Below are 20,438 nucleotides of genomic sequence, written 5' to 3'. Positions count from 1 at the left end.
AATCATTTATTGAATCAAATGCTGCATTTCCAAGAAAAAGATTTACTTTGTTTTATAAAGTTCCAGTGACTTAGAGAATGTATTCTCATCCATTATTTCAAAACACTCTTTCAATGTTAATTAGGTTTTGTACAATGACTCTTCCACAGCTCATCTTCTGTAGGTATTATGAAAAGGTCTTTAATTTAATCTTTTGAGCCATATGTTATCTTATCTCCAAGAAGCTGAAGCTAATATAATACATTTACTTCGTACCATCCACAACATAAAGTTGTGTGGTAAATTTGAGGTCTGAGGGTTTTATGTGGTCTCCAAAAGTGTGTCAAAATAGTCCAAAAGTAGATGGAGCCAAAATAAAGGACTGGGAAAATCATGTCAAAAGGACATTTGAATTAATCGAATTAACTGAATAGCAAGCAATTCTATAGCTTTGTATAAAAATAATTGCAATCTATTTAGATCCCTTAAATATGAGAGAGTTCCTTGATGTACACACACCATCTTCAGTTTGATATCTGGAGATATTTATTCTTCCTTACTTCTAAACTGAGTTCTTATATAGCATCTTACCTTATATGATCACATGTCCACAAGAGGGGGACAGAGTACCATATTCTGCGGCGTTCTATATGCAGACATACTATCACTTTAGGAGGAAAAAAAATCTGGATCAGAACTGTTCAATTCATTGTTCTGATCCTATTTTCAAAGTAAAGTTTTTGTGACCATCTGCTCCTATTCAGTTAGAATAGCATGGGGGAATGGTTGAGCTGAGTAAGTCCAGGGAAAATCAATCTCTTTGGAATGCAAACCCTTTGATATAAAAGCTGCCAAGGGTCAGCAAACCTAGGGTAGAATCAAAATCTATAGAGGAATCTACAGTGTTCCAGCTCTGCTAAATTCCCATCATAAACATATATCATTTCAATGGGTCTCTGTGTGTGTGTGTGTGTGTGTGTGTGTTAAACTCTCCCTACATGCATAGACATGTTAATTCCATTCTGCGTGGTTGCATTCTTCCCTTTTTCCTGACTGATCTCACAGCCTGTAAAGAAAAACCAAACACATCTCACAACATCTGAATCAAATATATAACTATTGGCAGCTTTTGGTTTTGCATTTCACCCTGAGTTTTAACTGGCAGGAGGTAGCACATTCATGAGGTTTTTTTCCAGTAGAGCACATCAAGAGGGAGGGAGCCGTTTTGACAGGGTTATATCTCTGGCAAAGAACAGCTCTTGGTTCTCTGCAATGCTAATATTCACTTTCAATGGAGAAGTTGCTAAGTAGGTCATAATTCACCCCTTTTGTGCAATAAATACAGAACAATTAAATCCAGGTCTTTTCCATGTTTCTTTTAAGAACCAAAAGGCAATCCATCATTCCCTGTTTATGCACGTGCATAGCCGAAATAACAAAAGGAAAGCAGATGTGCTCGGTGCTGTCTCATATTTTGCGAGAATTGTGACTATTAAAGACTTCATAACTAAATAACGAAAGCACAAATGAAGTCTAATGTGTGCAAGAGCTGGTTTGTACCTGCAAAATATGGGTTGAAATATAAAACTAGCTATTGACACCAAAGGAAGAGTTAAGGCCAAACTACAAATTTCATGGGAAGGTCCCTGATTGGATCACCCAACCTATCTATTTTAAAAACATTTACAAGAGGCTGTGGTAACCTTAACAGATTCTGGAACATAGTAGCCAGTACCCTGCATATAGCTTAACAGCCAATTCAGGGATGAGGGGTGGGTGCAATGTAGAGTTTAGAAATTACACAGGGAAAGAGAGCTAATGAGGTGTAGTGACTACTGTAAGTTGCAGGATTAGGGGTGGGAAGACTGAGGGTCTAGGAAGTTTTTATTTATTAATTTGTAAAATGTATTAGCTGCCCATTTTGTCACATGGTAACTCTGTGTGCAGCTTACAATATTAAAAGATAAAACTGTATAATTTATAATAATATCAATGCAATCCTATAAAATCAACTAGCTTAGAAAGATGGGGGTGAGGGAATATGATGAGAGGAAAAGAGTGTGGGATCCATTGTTAATCAGTCACCACCAACATGAAACCCTTCCATTGATGCCCCCAAAGATTTTTAAATTCTTATGGAAGGTCAGGAGGGGTTGAACCTGACTTCACTTCAGCGGGCTAAGATGTTCCAGAGGGCAGGCACAATGTCAGAGAAGGCCCTTCTCCTGAATCCCGCCAGCCAGTTCCCTGGCTTTCCCCCCTTTTCTCTGAAAATAGAGATGTTTTTTTCTCAACCATCTGCTGCCAATTCACTTGTTCTACCAGATTTCTAAAGTATAAATTAACACCCTTGTGTAATTACTTAGATGATTAAAACATTTACTAGTAATCTACTGGTATCTACCTCCAGCATACATATATTCTGTTGCCATTCCTTATGTTAGGGTCCTGCCCCCCTGCGCCTTTCTGGATGTCTATGGTTTGTTTTTAGTTTTTTTTGAAAAAAATTTTTTATTGGTTTTTTACAATTACAATCTTCAGTGCCTGGTGTACAGTGTGTTGTCTTGGTTTATATATTTGGGGGAAAGCAACAATAATAATTAATTAACAGTCAATAATGATTGATCTTGATAATTCCATAATTAATATATTAATTAAGATTATATTTCTTTGATCTTCCCTTCTCCCAATTGTATTCTCCTTCTTCAACCTTAAACAAATATAATTCTTAATATTTTCAATGTATAAATGATTACATATAGACATTTTTTCATATTTGTACAGATAATGGTAACATTTATGTATAACTCTTTTTTTATCAGCTTATATTATTCTTATAAAAATCATCTCATTAGTTCACCATGCATCCTATTTTTGTGGTTTTTGTTTAAGCTTAATTTTCCCTTTATATTCAATCCATTCTTATCAGTCATGATTTTCTCAATGCTAGACATCTAAATATCCAAATGTTTCCATTTCAGTACACCATTCCAATATTTTCATATTTCATGCATTATAAAAATACTGTACTTCTTATCTATCTTATAACACCTGCGTATAACATTCTTTCTGATCAGCTTATATTTCACTTATGATTATAAAAGTTACATCATCCCAATATTTTTACATTTCATATATTGTAAAACATACTATACTACTTAAATCTCTTATCCCTCTTGTTATAGGGCCCCTTTATGTTAAAAGTTCTCTATTCTTTTAACCATATTCAAACAAGTGTTTGCTCATGTAATACTCCAAGTTGATATATTCCGCTTGCCCAGAAGTTCCTGTGTTTTTGTAAGTATTGTTGGGAATAAAGAAGATAAAATAGATAAAATATATACTTTCTGTCTCCCAAATTCTGATGATTCTCCTGGGAATTCTATAGCCCATTCCATTTTTGTTGTTATATCTACAAAATAAACACACTCTTTCCTTATCTACATATACGCTATCTACTATCGCCAGCTGAAATCTAATTTTAATACTTCTTAAAAGTACTGTAACATGCCTTCAGTATCTGAGAATGACTGTAATCTCAGAGAATAAGAGAACACACAGCAGTTACAGTATGTTCGTATAGTGCTGAACAGAGGACAGTATGGCTCCTGGTGAAGAGGTATGGGTTTCATTCTTTATTTTTCTAGAATGAGATTCCCTCTGCTTACAATCTATACTGTGTCTGGCCTCCTCCTTTCCAAGGTGTTCAAAGCATCTTCTGTTATACATATGAATTCGACTTGTTCTCTCTAAACTGTAAGTATAAAAGTGCAAAAGTAAAAGAAATTATTCAAGGATCTCTAAAGATATCCAGGGCAAATTGAGGTAGATGTCATTCTTCATAAGGAGAGTGTTTGTTTAAACCATATTCGTGAGAGGCAGGCAGAGCAGCCAACTTTTGGATGGAAAGTTTTGCAAATATTTTAAGTAGCCTTTTAATTGACCCAGTGTGACATGAAAAGCACTCTCTAAACTCTTGATATTGTTAGCCACGTAAGATAAGTGGCAATAAATACAGATTAATTGAAACCTATGAAACGAAATATCAGGGGTAGCAACCGGTCTGTGAAAAGTCCCTTTGTGCTCTGTTCAGATGGCAGGTCATACGCTTGAATTAGGTTAACAGAATCTCTTGTCAGACTCACTGAAGCTTTTGGTAGCTCATGCTGTGACCATCTGCAAAGACAACAAACTTTGGGCAAAGGCAAATGACATGATTGGCAAGTCTTAAGAAAAACAGAAATGTTAGGCGGAAGGTTTCCTACTCAGCGCTGTCAGCTCCAGAGACTGGGGGACAAAGCAGGACAGAAAACACCGACATTTTTATTGCATGTATTGAGGGACTTCAGAAACGGCTCTGTGACGATGTTCTACATTTTGAATTCTGAGGCACATGAATAGCCAGCAAATTCAGAATCTGAACTGTATTCAGCTAGCTTGAACTTGGGCTGCTGCTGTTTTGTCTGTGTACTTTTTAAACAGTAAAACAAGAAAACAGAAACACTCTTGGAAGCTGTGTTTTATTGTTTTCTTTTCTAGGCAGCATCACAAAATGGCAATATTCTGGAGAATGAAACCAGGGGGCAGAAGGAATATTTTTGGATTGTTTCCTACTTAAAAACTATGGTAGGGCAGACTTGCCTGGTAGGAAGATCTCTTTGTAATCAGTAGGTCTATGCCTGAAAGAAGAATTATTCTCTAAAGGTGAAACCAGTTTGTACTTAACTAGAAAATAAAAATATGGTTTTCCATTCTAGGCTTGTTACATTTATTAATGACGACATAAGGATGCCTGTGAACAGTGTTAGTCTGAGAACATCATGGGGTATATATCTGTTTTTTATTATTTGAACATTCCATACTGAGTAAAATAAACCCTAAATAAGTAGGAATGCTTTGTGGATTTCTGACTTGAAAAGATTTTAATTTATACTCCCATGTATTAGATGGAATTATCTATGCCTATATTTGTTCATTCAGTTGCAAGCTCGATAAGAATAGTAGAGTCACAGTTGGATTCACAATTGTTTTTCTTGCAAAATTATTATCATTAGATTTTTTTTTTGCTCATTGAGAATTAAGGGGATAATTATATTAACAATGGGATTAGTAAGTCCAGCAAGTCCAAATGTGTCTGCATTTATCAAAGGCTGCTTCCACTCTTCATAATAGCAGACTACATTGTTGTATTATCAATACCTATTGTTTTTAAAATTACAACAGAATCTTTGGGGAAGGTTGGAGGAAATAAGAGGTACTCTACAGCAGAGGTCCCCAAACTTTTGGGCATCAGAGACCGGTTCCATGGAGATAGGTTTTTCCAAGGACCAGATGGTGCATGGGTTTGTATGCTGCCTGCATCCCATGGATGGGGCTTTGCTTGTTTGTGCAGACCGGTTGCTGGCATGCCACAGCCTGGTACTGGTCCACGGCCCGGGGGTTGGAGAACCCTGCTCTACAGTGTAAATTGACAGAGTTTAGAATCTTAATACTGGATCTATTCATTAAATAATCTGGAATCAAGAAACAAAACAAAACACCTTTCTCACAAAATGGGTAAATAACAAGCCACTTTAAAACAGGCTTGGTATGTATCTCCAATCTCCTTTGTGAAAGATTGATTTAGCATCGGTTGAAATGCATGGCTCGGATGTATAAAATGTGAAGTAGATGTTTTCATAAGCTCATCAATTCAACAAATGGAGTGAATTCAGAAAGCCTGAAGAAGAAGTGCATGAAAAAAACCCCACAATTCTATATTATCTCTTTGGATTATTAGATAAGCAGCTCTTAACTGCTTCCAAAATTAGAATAAAGTTTGTGTGGCATATGGTTGGCCACTAGCCTTAAGAATCCATCTCTCTATTATTTAACTAACTACAATTTCCTTCCATGATAATACAACTCTAATATTTTGGCTATACACTTGAATTTCAAAGATGATAAATACAACCATCAAATCCAGAAGTGCAGATGATATTTCTTTTTAAATAAAAGGAAATGATTAAATGAATACAAGAAAATCAGCTGCTTTAAGAAAAATAAAGTCCAAGTGAATGGCATGCACAAATTCTGGATGTTATCATATGTGTTACTTGCAAATTAGTTGAGTATAAAAATGAAATAAGCCAGATGACATTTTTTTCTTAAACACTGATGATATATGTATACTTTTTGTTGCCAAAATATTAACTCTTTTAATGACAAGTATGCCCTGGCTGTTTGGCTATTTCTCAGCTGGAAGAGGCAGCTGGGAAACTCTTTGCTCACTTCAGTTCTTATAAGTTTGGTACACTGAATTGTCTATCAATCATGTGGGTTCACAAGAGTGAAAGTGTCCAACAAAGATCAACTCTTCTCAAAGTGTGTCAAGCAAATTCATTTATTTAATCCCCAAAGGGTGATAATCAAGCTTAATGTCCAGGAAGAATTATTGTTCTTCCTGGACCTTAGAAACCCAGAATATCCCAAATTCTGTCAACCCCCAAACGAATTTCTTTTAACTATGGAATACAAATATGTGATATTACAACCAGCCCATTTTATTAAACTGAATGTTCATGCTACTTGTATATTTTCTATAGTTCCAAAGTATGTATACAACACTTTTCTTCCTTATAAAAAAAACATGTTTCTTCTTGTGCTGAGTTATTTTTTTGGTAGAATGAATAAGAAATCTTGATTAAAAGGAGACAAATGGAAAATTTGGTAATTCCACAGATATACGAAACATGTAGATGAGAAGATGAGAACACATTTAAACCCTCATACCTAACATTCATGCCGTTGCTATAACATCTGGAAAGGTTTCTTAGTAGAATTAGTAGACATATAATTTGAATGAAAGGATAATTTTAAAATTCTATTCCCTATCCCAGTGGTGGCGAACCTATGGCACATGTGCCAGAGGCGGCACTCAGAGCCCTCCTTGTGGGCACGCACACCACTGCCCCAGCCCCGCCAACCCCTCACCAGCAGCCCCTCCAGAGGAGAGTCACCCAGGGAGCAGAGTGCACGGACCAGTGCAGCCAAGGACATGGCAGCTGGGCAGCGGGGACTCCGCCCTCACGCCCCATCGTGTGCAGATAATGCTGCAGGGTGCAGACAGAGGGCATGGTCGCCATGACGCTGCTGGGCCGCCTGGGTGATCTGCTGTGGTGGACCGTGGAGGCTGTGGGTAGTCCTGCGGGCAGGAGAGGTGGGGATGGTGCAGGGACAAGGTGGTTTTGGGGCACTTGGTCTCTAAAAGGTTCACCATCACTGCCCCATCCACTACAATTTACAACCATATTTTATGGACTTTCAAACTGGAAGAAAAAGATCCATTGTTAAAGTAAAGCTGCATATTTATAACATATTTATAGGGATTCACTACATGATGACAGAAAGCCATATATTGGTTTAGTTGTGTTATAAAATGAATATAGAGGTGTGAACGAGTGTAGGAAGATAAACCTACTGCACTGAAAAGAGGAATTAATCAAATAATTAATCAAATATTTTCAGTATAGAATGTACAACTATCATGGAAGGGCCATTCTTTACTTCTCCGGCCGATCCCACATTTATCAACAGTGTATCTCCACAAATCGTTTATTAAAGTATTGTAATGTCCATGTAATTGAACCCAATAAGTTGAAATAATCTTCCCTGTGTGACATAACTGAGTTGCAGATCATTTTCTAATTGGTTGAACATCCAAGACATTAGCATATGATTTCCTTTACTATTAATGTAGCCCAGATTAATCTACTACAGAATCCAATCACATATTTGTTGCCATACAGTATGATTTCCAGACTCTGACTCATTCTTTTTGAGATTTCTTATATCTTTCCAGTTTATATGAGCATGAGAATGTGGTATACTTCGATGCAGATTTTGGAGTTTAGGCTTGGAATGCAGTGTTATAGGTTTTCCCTAAATGAAATCTGAGTTCAGCTGTAATAACAGTGTAGAACTCCACTCATGTAATACATGACTTTGGGGCATAGAAGCATTTGGAGAAAAACCAAGATGATAGGCGTCATAGTAAAGTTTAGAAAAATTGTTCAAAATATAACAAAAATTGGAGGGATAGGGGTTTCAATTGGAACATTATCTTGCATTATCTGAAAATCTCTCCATATACACAGAGTGGGTCAAGTGCTTCCACACTGTCCTTTTTCAGGAATATTCATTTCACCTTTATTATACCCTATAATACTATGCGGGTGCCTTGAGGGGAAGAGATGCTTCCTAGGGAATCAGAAAAAAGGGGAAAGAATCAGCAAATACTTAACAGACAAAGTGTAGGAGATGACTAGGCTGAGCCCGAGGGAGGGGTCAAACATATCATCAGTCATGAGTCCCTTTGTGCCCACAAGAGATCTAAGTCCTTGAATTCATTCTACCCTTATCTCCTGCTAATTTCCCTTGGCCACTCATAATTCAGATTCTTGTAGAGAGCTCAAGCTTACAATAATTCTTTACACCCAATTGAACTGTCTGGATCTCCTGATTTACCTGGCCTCTGACACAAAGAAAGAAATTTAAGAAGGATCCACCCTAACATACCAGAATGTTAAAAGTGCCAGTGGGAGACTTGTATTTTCAGACGTGCAAGATTCTATTAATGTAGTCTGACAATAAAATAGAATGAGCTCATCTGGTCATGTTTCCTGTCTGGTTTATCTGGGAGGGCTGAAACATCCATTATATTGAATATATTAGACATGGCTGTAGAATGTATTATGTATTTTTAAAGACATTTCTAATAGAATGATCAAGTTTTATGCTACCATCTGCCTACAAACAGCTGACAAAGTTCTGAATGAGTCAGTTAGCTAATTTGATTTGGAAGTTATTTAGATAAACCAATGTTAATAAAACTTAATTAGTGCAAGCAGATATATCTTTAGAAGTTTGCATACAAAACATATATCGAGAGAAATATGACTGTTGGATGTTGTTTGTTTTAAATTTTATGGTTGAATTTTCCACGCCTGTCTGACTAAAACAAACAATTCAGACATTTGGATGTTCTTAACTCTTTGCAGCAGTATTATCTTTATCCTCAAGACCAGGGTTCTCCATTAATGGAAATGTGTTTCCTAATTTCTTATACAATTTTAATGAGGATCCAGCATACTCCTAGTTATACTCATTAAATACTTATTAAAATGGAGTATTCTGTTATCTCTGCTGCATAACTACACTGTCTTAGTTTTAAAGAAACTTTACAGTGTGACTGTTAACACATTTCTTCTTCTTTAAAAGTAGACATTAATTTGTCCCTCAAGTAGTACCTTCTAATTCCCCTTCTTCCAATTGGGAACTGAGAGGCCAAAGAGAGGAAGACAGTTCCATCCAATGGTTAAGGCACCAGACTAGAAAGCTAGAGACTATGAGTTGTAGTCCTGCCTTAGCCATGAAAGCCAGTTGGGTGACCTTGGCCCAGTCTCTCTCTCTTAGCTCTATTCACTTCACAGGGTTGGTGTGGGGAAAATAGGAGGAGGAAAGTATTTGGATATGTTCACTACCTTGTGTTATTTGTAAAAACAACAAAGGTGGGATTCAAATAAATGAATAGATAAATAGATGTAAAGAAATTACACATAACTTCATAGAATGACAGATGGGAACCCACCGTTATTCTTTTAATACTGTCTATGTATCAATGCTGCTAATATTGAATATTCTTGCTTTGACAAAATATACAGAACTGTCTGGTATTTTTAGAGTTAATTCAGATGATGGTGGGGGGGGGAGAAAGATAGGTCTGCGAGTGGGAAGAGAATGGAAGATAACCTTTGCCCTTCCACCTGATAGGTGAACGTGATATATGACAGCAAATTTAGGGAGGGAACATGCTGGTAAATTAATTGCTCAGGGTAAGAGAATTTAGATCTTAGCATGATGTCAAGGTTCCGGCTAATGAAACACTTCAAAGAACTTCCAGGCATTGATTTTCCTAAAAGTCTTTTATTTATGTTACAAAATGTCTGCACGGCATGACGAAGGGGTGCTAAGATCTAAATTCTCTTCCCCTGAGCAATTAATTTACCAGCATGTTCCCTCCCTAAATTTGCTATCATTCCACCTATCAGGTGGAAGGGCAAAGGTTCTCTTCCGTTCTCTTCCCTCTCCTCCCCCCCCACCATCATCTGAATTAACTCTAAACATACCAGACAGTTCTGTATATTTTGTCAAAGCAAGAATATTCAATATTAGCAGCGTTGACACTATGGTTGTATGTAAAATATATAATAGTAGTAAACTTCAGGAGAAGAATAAAAACAAGGTAATACAGATATTTGTGAGAAATGGCATTGGTGCTTTATTTAAAAAAACCTTGAACTTTAGAAATATTTGTCCTGATAATTGAATTCTTCCTCAGTGCCTATATGCACAATACCGTAGAGGGATATTTTTCTTTTTAAAGTCCTGTAACATACCCAAACAAATCAGAAACAATAATTCTGTTTTGGTATAACAGCTGTGGTGGCACAGTGGTTAGAATGCAGTATTGCAAGCTGACTCTGCTCACTGCCAGAAGTTCGATCCTGACCAGCTCAAGGTTGACTCAGCCTTCCATCCTTCTGAGGTCGTTAAAATGAGGACCCAGATTGTTGGGGGCAATATGCCGACTTTGTAAACTGATCAGAGAATGCACTATGGGGAAGTATATAAGTCCAAGTGCTATTGCTATTGTTCTTTTAGGTGATAAAGCAGTCTTTTAAAGATTTATGTCCCACTCATTGATCTCCCATTCTGAAAACTGTTAATTTTTAAAAACTTTACTCACTATCTGATCAATGTGATGACATTATTGCTGTTGTGTCTTTAACTAAAGAATGAAACATCTGCGGTGATAGACAATAGTTGGCCTATTTGACCAATAAATCAATGGCTCCGTTACTACTGGGGCCTCTTTTGTCTTTTATGCTATATCCTGGCAATAAAGAGATGATAGAATTACCATTTGTTTTCTTTGCTGCATGGCTTACATTAGCTGTGACCAAAGGAGAACAAACTTTTTGCACAGATTTCTTTTCCACACTTTATTGAAATGATGCTGCTCAATAAACAGCATCTGTTTTCAGTTTGGGAGGGAGGAGGGAGACTCACTGCAAGTGTTTGTGATCATCTCATTCTCCCAGGGTAGAGCCGTTCATAGAAACCTGATACTCTAGGTGGATATAAATGAAGTAGGTTTGTACCTATGGTAGAAAGATGCTGTACTATGAGAGGTGAACAATAAAATGGAAACTCTAGGATTGGAGTGAGGCCAGAATACATACTGTGGACTAGCTTGCATTCCACATGCAATGTAGAAGTTGTTTCAAAATGTTCTCTATCTTACCGCTCCTGCTGATTACTGCACTCCATAAAAACAAATGTTAGCTGGAGTTCATTGTAAGGTCTCCTTAAATAAAGTTTCTGAACAGTTTAGTTTTGGTCCAATTTTCTGTCAATATTCTAAATTTGAGATTGTTCATTTTGCTTGACTTCAGTAGAAATGCAGTTGCCAGCTGTGAAATTTTGGATCCTGTTCTAGTATGGCATTCCAAATCCCTGCTCAGCAACAACAAAGTTAGCAGAGGACATACTCCTAGACTTAAATCTGATTCCACTTTAAGCTAATAGGATACTTTTTATGAGATGGTGCTTTGTAAGTCTGCAGGAAATTACTTCTTGGGCAGGCAATATTCTGTTTTTCAACAAACACCGTTACAACTAATGGCTAATTTTTTCTAAGAGAAGCACACATTGCCTATAGGAAAGGAAAATTAGCTCCTTGTCAAATGCTTTCTCTATTTCTTGCCAATGGTAAGCCAGCTTTTTGTTTTCACAGAGATCTGTTTGAATGTAGGCCTCACCCAATTTATGATTCAGCTCTATAATCCATTGTGTCAGCAGTGCCGCCTCATGGCCTGGCACCTACTGCTAAAATAGAACACAATAATCTTACAGACTCTGTGTCAAGCCAGGTAATTGCATTGGCCAAAAGTCAAACATTAGTAATAGCATTTAAAGATATTCTTTAGAATTATTAGTGTATTATTATAAAGAAACATTTCCTGATTATAGGTGAGGAATAGTGAGAATTAAGAAAGATATGTTTGGAAGTGATATTATTGACTACACAAACAACCTATCAAGCCCCAAACCAAATATGACATGTAGCATTTATGAGTTGAGTTGTTTATTGTTCCATACCTATAGACAAAATCTTGCCATACTGAAAATTCTACTATCTGCAGCTACAATACAGGTAGTCCTCGACTTACAACAGTTAATTTAGTGACCGTTCATAGTCTACAATGGCACTGAACAAAGGTACTTATGACCATTTTTCACACTCACAACCTTTGCAGCATCCCCAGGATCATGTGATCAAAATTGAGATGCTTGGCAACTGGTTCATACTTATGACTCTTGCTGTGTCCCAAGGTCATGTGATCACCTTTTGCAACCTTTTGACAAGCAACATGAATGGGGAAGCCAGATTCACTTAACAAACATGTTACCAACTTAGCAATTGCAGTGATTCACTTAACAACTGTGGCAAGAAAGATCCTAAAATGGGGCAAAATTCACTTAACAAATTGCTTACTTAGGAACAGAAATTTTGGGCTCAATTGTGTTCGTAAGTTGAGGACTACCTCTATATTTTGTGAACTATTAGGGAGGGACTGTCTTCATCCTCTTTCTCCTATACAAGATATCTGGGCTAAGTTACCTCTTACTCCTCTAGAATGTATCCCTCCCTTCTGGGCATCCAGGTCCTCGCTACATTCCATCACATCACCATAGAGCAGGGGTAGTCAACCTTGGCTCTTTTATGACTCGTGGACTTCAACTCCCAGAATTCCTGAACCAGCTGTGCTGGCTCAGGAATTCTGGGAGTTGAAGTCCACGAATCATAAAAGAGCCAAGGTTGACTACCCCTGCCATAGAGTAAACCTCCATGACATACACTCCATGATTTTTTACAATATCACTATGTTATATTTAAGAAATAACTGCCTAAATTTGCCTCCAAGTGTGTAGCTTTCATTTTAAAAAAATATGAAGTAGTGTCCTAGAGTCTAGCTAAATGTTTATCAGGAATTGCTTTTTTAAGTATTTGTAACCTCTGTACAGTTTTGTTATACATGCAGTCATTAATTATTCAAGAACTTAACAATCTTGATTCATTAACAGGCCAGACTCATTATCTCTTGATGAAGGCAGAGAGACGGTGACTAATTCATCTGTTCAAGGTTAATACTGTGCAAGAAAATGAGCTAATATTTCACAAGTGCTCATCCAATCTAAATTTGAAACAAATAAAAACTTAACTGAAACTGTGGATAATTAAAAGAGTTAATAATAGTTGTAATCAGCAACTCAATTCAGGGGAGCACGATAAAACCCTCAATTCTTACCTGTGACATACAAATACTCAATCCAAGTTTTACAGTAACAATAGCACTGAAAAAGTACCTCTAAAAAGGAACTGTGCTGTTGATCTGACTACTTTACTACACCAAACCACCAAAGAAAAAAAGATTACAAGAACCACGTCTCCTTTTTAAATCCCCAATCCCATTGGCATTATTACCATTGTCCAGTCTTGAAAAATTTGGGACTGAGATGTTTTCAGGATAGAGTAAATGGTAGGGAAGAATAAGGATACGGGAAAGAAATAACAAAGTTAAACTACATCAGAAAATGAAATTAATTATCCCATCCCATGTTGTAATCAACGGAAAACATATTCAGGTCCTACCTGCTCCAAATGCAAAGAAGAAGCTCTTGTCCGTGTTGTCTCTTAAGAGAGCCATTACTCTTTTCCCCATTCTTTCATTCCTCTTGTAGATCAGTTCCTGTCGGAAATACCTGTCAATCTCTTGAGCTGTAACCTGCTCATGTGGAGGAAGCGTTGTGTTGATGAAATTAGGGAGCTGGAATGAAAAACAGGAATAACTCTCAATAAGAAAAAAATGCAAAGGAGAAGTTGGTGAGTTGGGGGAAAACCATTAGAAAGATCAGTAGTGGGATTACCTCTGGTACTTTCCAAAATCTAACCAAAAAGAACTGTGCAGCTTTCTCCAGACTATTTTCTAATTTGGGTTAATTTAATTTAGTTAAGTTTGCCTCCAGAATATTTTCTAATTATGGGATGCTTCATAATATTGCTTGACTGTTACTAGATATGGTCAGGAATATGGCTCAAAAGTTAGAGTAGCCCACCTCTTAATAGATATCTACTAAAAGTAAAGATACCCTTGAGTCAAACTTGACTCCTGATAACTGCACTCATGCACTTTTCTTGACAGCTTTACATTATTTCAGGATGTTTTCTTTACTACTTAGCTTAGCCAACAGCTTTGATATTCCCAGAACACTCATCCAATCACCAACTTGGGCTGGTCCTATTTAATTTTCAAGATCAGCCGGGATCAGACCTTTAAATAATGACCAAAATTGTATATTGGTAGTTTGGAAGAAATGGGGAAGGGAATTGGGAATTAAACTGAGTTATAACCCATATAACAAGCTCCTAAAACAGTTTTATTGACATGAATAAAGCACACTCTAACCATTAAAGCTGTTTCTTTGTAAATAACTAAAAGTACCACAAAGTCTAGCTTTAATCAAAGAGACTAGAAGCCCAATTAAAAACACAAGATAGAAAGTAAATAGAAATTAAATTAAGCGCAAAAAAACCCCTATTAGTACACAATATAAACACAAAAAAGTATACCAGAATTAAGGCTTAATGCAATAAATGGTTGGGTGGAAGGTTTAAATGACGTTTGGTCTGTAATTCCTGTTTATTTTAGACTCCTGGGACTATTAATAACAGGGAGTTCAGTTTCCTTGAGAAATATTAGGCAAAAAAAGGGATGGTAGAAAAGAATTGTGAATTATGGCAAAGCAGAGAAAGAAGACTAAAAAGACTTCGGGGTGGGGGGGTTGGAGACTGTGGAGGTTCATTTCCTGCTGTTAAGCAGCATTTGGCAGGAAAAAAAATGGCATCAAAGACAAGAAAGAAGAAAAATCAAAGGACACACGTTGAAGGAGAGTTACTGTAAGTGAAAGTGTATGAAAGCTCCAATTCATTAAAATAATCTTCCCAAGATCCCCGAAGGATTACATTTACTGTAGGTCTTATGGATTCAGTTTAGACAAGTAGAGAATGGAGGTCTAGACCTAGTCCACAAAACAACATAAAAGTTTTAACCTGTAATGAGTACATCACTGCACAAAGTTCTAGGACACTTCCCCTGCCAATCTTTGATTGGAATTTAGCTGTTATAATATGCTTGCACTTGGTAGCCCTTGAGAAATTTCTCCTCAGGTTTATTCAGCACCCCTGCCTATTACTTCAGAAGCACATCCAGAGGCACATGGACATTTGGAGCAAGGAGGCAGCAATGGTGCTATCTGATTAAAGGTGGAATTTTTTAAATCTTGCTGGAACCACCAAAGTTTTCATGAAAATAGCCATTTGTGTTTTTTTTCTCTAGGCTTAAGGCCTACATTCTGTACCAATTCAAAACAAGTTTAGGACCTTTGTGATCCAATGATATCTGCTGTGTTTCAGAGCTGAGCTGATTTATTTCTGGAACTGCAATGTGTTTAAAACCACAGTAAAGCTACTCTTTTCTTCAAAATACTGTGGTTGTGGGGATTTCTCTTTTGCAAGACCTGTTGCTTTGATACATCTATTGGCTCCTGAATTTTACTTCTTTCAAGGTGAAAGGTGGCTTGCCAACTTTGCAGCTTTCCTTCACTATTCAGTTTTTGGTGGGTTGGGGAGGAGCTTTTTTGCACACAAGACAGTGCACACAATATAAATAAATTGACTGGGATTTTTTTGGGGGGGTCAAGCAACTTATTTCATTTTCCTTTTGCATGGAGCTGGCATAAATTAAATGTATTACTCTAAGACCAATAGCAGAGAGAAGCAGAGATTGAATTGTATATTTTGCTCCTTGTTCTCATTGTTTTAAGGCAGACATTTTAATTGCCATTTAGTTGTCATTTTAGTTGCCATTATGATTATCTCGTTGTAGACTTCTGCTTACTGGAATTTGAAATCTTGATTGCCTCAAAACATAAAAAGAAAGGAACCTTGATAAGTACAGTGGTACCTCGGTACTCAACTGTTTTGAAAGTCGTCAGATTTGGTACTCGACATATTTTGACGTGAAATTGAGTCCCGGTAGTCGTTTGTGTGATATGTGATGTGCAAGCTAGAATTTGTCGGTGTTGATTGCCCCATGAATCTACCCTTTCCAGCTGAAACAATGGGTCACACGTTAGTCACGTGATTTGTTTGGTACTCGTTTTTAGTACTTGTAGCACCTTCCAGAACCAATTAATGACAAGTGCTGAGGTACCACATAGTTACAATCAAAATAATGCACTTATTTGTCTGAAGCATAACAGTCATCTTTTGATAAAAGCTATGATATCTGGAAAATTAATCAGGGAAAAAGACTATTTTATGATTTTAAATTTGAGCCATGAACCTTGAATTAAAATTTAGATTTAGCTACCAAATAAAATCAGGCATCATCTGAATGAAGCTGTTTCTCAAACCACTAAATGAAAAACCAACTCCCCTAATAGAACCCAATTGATAAATGACTATTTTACAATACTTTGATGTCTTAGTAATGCAGTTAAAATACACGACTTATCAATTCTGGATTTTTCCCCCCTGAGTTAATGGTAATGACAAGATACGATCAATTTCCAATTACAGAGATATTGCTACCACTTTTTACTACAAAACATAAATACAAAAGAGTTTCATTCTCTTTAAGGCAGCATATTTATATTATACTAATTACATAATATACAGTAAATTTTTCCTATAATAAACACTAAACCCCTACTGTAAACTCATTTCCCCATTTCTTTCCATATGGGAAGCATCAAAGGTGAAGTTTCTTTAAACTGGCCTAATTTTATTAACCATCAGACAAATCATTTTTTTTTTCAAAGGAAGGGTATTCTTTTTATTTCTAAATACTTTTGGTTTCCCAATCCCAACTCCTCTAACCAGCCCATGTGACGCCAAGATGTTTTGAGAACGGTGAGGTGCTAGGCAGATAACAATTCACACTCAAGGCACAATGGCCTTGGAACCTGAGGAAAACTGGCTAGGAAGGAGTCCATCCTGTCTCCGAAGACAATCCCTCTCCCTAATTCCCAAGCGAACAGCAGAAGTGGAAAAATCCCAAGCATGCTATCCCCGCTTCCCCCTCAGCATGATGGCAGGACACCATAGTATGATGATGGACCTGACACACTGTGTTATTCTAACAGGAATATATTTATTCATGACAAAAATTAAGTACAGTTTAAACATACATTTAATAATAGTTTTTTTGTAGTTGTTTACAAAAAAAGACATCAGAATAATAATAACAACAACATTGTCATTTTAGATACAACACTTCTTTCTAAGATATTCTAAGTTACTATATTTCTAAGGCCCTTAATCCTCACTGCAACTGTTCTGTGGCTTGGGACAAGAGAGATAAATGACCCAAGCATGCATGTTTTGCAAAGTAATGTAACCACAGAGCAAATCCTGTTGCTGAGTCCATTAATCATCAGTACTTCTCTCTTTGTATTTATGTTCCTTTCTACACTTTGACATACACCATGCTTCGTTCAAAAAAAGCAACTGCTCCTTGTTGATTTATCAGAAATTGCTTCTTAAATCATAGGGATTTAAGAAAGCTTCACATATTCAGATAGAGAAGTTCCTTTTTAAACACACATTTCAAAGATACTCATGAAAACAAACTTTCTTTTCATTTCATGTGAAAAATGCTTAGGCATAGCACAGAGAATTCAGTTGATGCAAGGGATTTGCTAAGCTAGTAGAAATACTTGCTCCTCTCACATTTTTAACTAGTACCATACAAAATCTATCAGTAACACCAATAGAAATTCCTCTTTAAAAACAGCAGAGGTCCTGCAGGAGGCAAAAATTCACCTTAAGCAGGGCAAATGAATTCTTCATCAAGAACTTTGTGACTTCAGCCCTTGAAGGGACTACGAGTTGTTCCCAAAGAACTGTTGGGACAGCTCTCCCTCTAATAATCTGGCTCCACTTAACATCTGAGAGAAAGCAGAAATGATGAGAGCCATTCCAGGAAACTGGTGCTATCAGCTCCTGAGAAAAGCCTCAGGGTTCTTGGCAGATGAGTGACACAGAAATGAATCTTGCAGGTATTTTCTGGGGGGAAAGCTGAACATCAGGAATTCTTTTACATTTCCTCTTAAACATAGCCAAGAAAAAAACAGAATGGGTTTAGGGTTGGAAATACAGTAAAAGATTACAGCTTGCTCAGCAAGCAAGATCAACAACAGCCTGAATTTGGTAGCAACATCTTTATAGTTCTCTGGGATACATTTCAATAGAATAAGAATGAATATAATAATAAGCTAGGTCACTTTGTCCAGACTATATTTATATGACTGCAGATTTTGGTCCTGACAGGATTCTAGCTGACTCAGCCTTCCATCTTTCTGAGGTTGGTAAAAATGAGGACCCAGATTGTTGAGGACCATATACTGACATTGTAAACTGCCCAGAGAGTGCTTAAAGCACTATGGGATGGTATATAAACCTAAATGCTATGCTATTGCTATTGCTATTTCAGTGAACATTAGGCTAAGTCAATGCAGTAATTGTCCCAGTTAAATTCATCAATTTTTCTGCCATGTTACAGTGCAGAGCTCAGTGTGCAGAGAAGGGAGAACAAGGAGCATTCTACAAGACGTAGGGCTCCAACCAAGATTAAATTCCATTCGTCAAGCAAAATTGTACATCATTCTTGCCTCCAGATGTTTATTCAAATTTCTAATTTATGCAAATTATGCAATTATTGGTAGTTGTTGACTTACATGAAACATATAGTTCTTATAAGAAATCAAAAGGATTTCGTTTGTGTCTTTGATAGTCATTCAAAAACAGAGAGCTGCATGTTATGCAGATTTAGAAGAATCTGATTTAGAAGAAAGGGGGGTACTAATTGGAAAATCAGAGCAACATTTATCTATTTTCGGTATTATTTTTCTGTCTGTTGCCATTTTTGCAGCAAGGGCAATAAGAAGAGTTCTTTCAACACGCAGACAGCTGACTTTTCTTTTTAGAGACGCCATCTGGAAATAATGGCAGATCATCATATAGTATTGTTCCCAGATAGTATCTGGGGTAAAGCATTATTTAGGGGGCCCTGGGAAGATCTAGTCCAGTGGGCATCAATTATATCCCCTCTCAGTGTTAATTTGGTGACTGAGGTCTTTCTCTGGACAAATGGAGTGAGAAGACACATTCAAGGCACTGAGAACATGTGACATTGCCTCAAGATCTTAAACTCATAGAATCCCTTAACTTCCACTGATTCTTCTTGTGATTGGGCAGCAAATATAACAAAATGAAGTATGTCAAACTGCATAAATATTCACGCATAATCCCTATGAAAAGTGGGGTTAATGCTGGAAATATCCACATATAGAACATGCATAAACAAATGAATTAGCCCGCTATTCTTCAATAGAATCAGGAAACTGACTTTTATTATTATTGTATTATTATGTATTTGCACATTGTTGCTGAAAGATTCTTACAAAAACAGTGGAAAGATAGAAGATGGCTGAAGTGGCAAGAAAGCACTTGTAGTAAATAAATAACATAAACAAACCACACAAGAATATCCAGTTTTGAGCCTTTCTTTTATTTACTACAATTGCTTCCTTACTATTTCATTGTTTTTCTATAAGCATCTTTCAAACAAGAATTTGAAAAACCTCAATATAGTTGATTTGCAAAAACTAAACAGTTAATTTGTACAGTAAGGTGCAAAATTTCACCAGCGAATGACATCTTAGAGCAAGATTTATTAATTTATTTAATTTGAATAATATTATGTGGGTATTTAATTCTGATAATTTGGTGGATGAGTGTTTTTTTAGTTCCTTTGTGCAGGTGTTATTTGAGGCTTGATTTATTCTAGCACTTAGGTTTCCGATGTTGTTTGGGCTTCTATTAATGTTAATATAGACCACTGAGTGTAAAGGTTAGGGTACAGGCTATACAACCTAAGACTGATAAACCAGGAACCTTCTGGAAACATATCTCTATATCCTATCTCTAAGTCAAGATCTATATTACAGATATTATCTCAATGCATAGGTTATTTTATTCACTACTTACTCAATGCAACATTTTTATACAGACACAATATTTTAATAACAGATCACTTTGCTTATTAGAATATGGTTCTAATTAAAACTGATCTATTAAGAAAAAGCCAAATATCATTGAAAAGATTTTGAATTTACATAACAAATTTAGCATCCCTATGATTAATACTAGCTAATTATTAAGAATATAGCTTATATTCTTGAATTGATTTCTTAATGCTCATGAAGCAATATAATTTGAGTGGCATGCTAAT

General features: G+C 36.5%; 1 protein-coding gene across 1 annotated transcript in view; it reads right to left on the bottom strand.

Moving 5' to 3' along the window:
• TRABD2B (TraB domain containing 2B) overlaps nt 1–20,438 on the bottom strand; it is a 212,549-nt gene that overhangs the window by 38,112 nt on the left and 153,999 nt on the right. The window contains 1 exon segment of the mRNA XM_029283451.1: nt 13,736–13,910. Coding sequence (XP_029139284.1) covers nt 13,736–13,910 — 175 coding nt within the window.

This window comes from Protobothrops mucrosquamatus, unplaced genomic scaffold, assembly GCF_001527695.2.
Source record: "Protobothrops mucrosquamatus isolate PMUCROS unplaced genomic scaffold, P.Mucros_1.0 scaffold95, whole genome shotgun sequence".
Classification (NCBI taxonomy): Eukaryota; Metazoa; Chordata; class Lepidosauria; order Squamata; family Viperidae; genus Protobothrops; species Protobothrops mucrosquamatus.
Note: the sequence above shows the minus strand (reverse complement) of the source record. Positions and strands in the feature narration are given on the sequence as shown.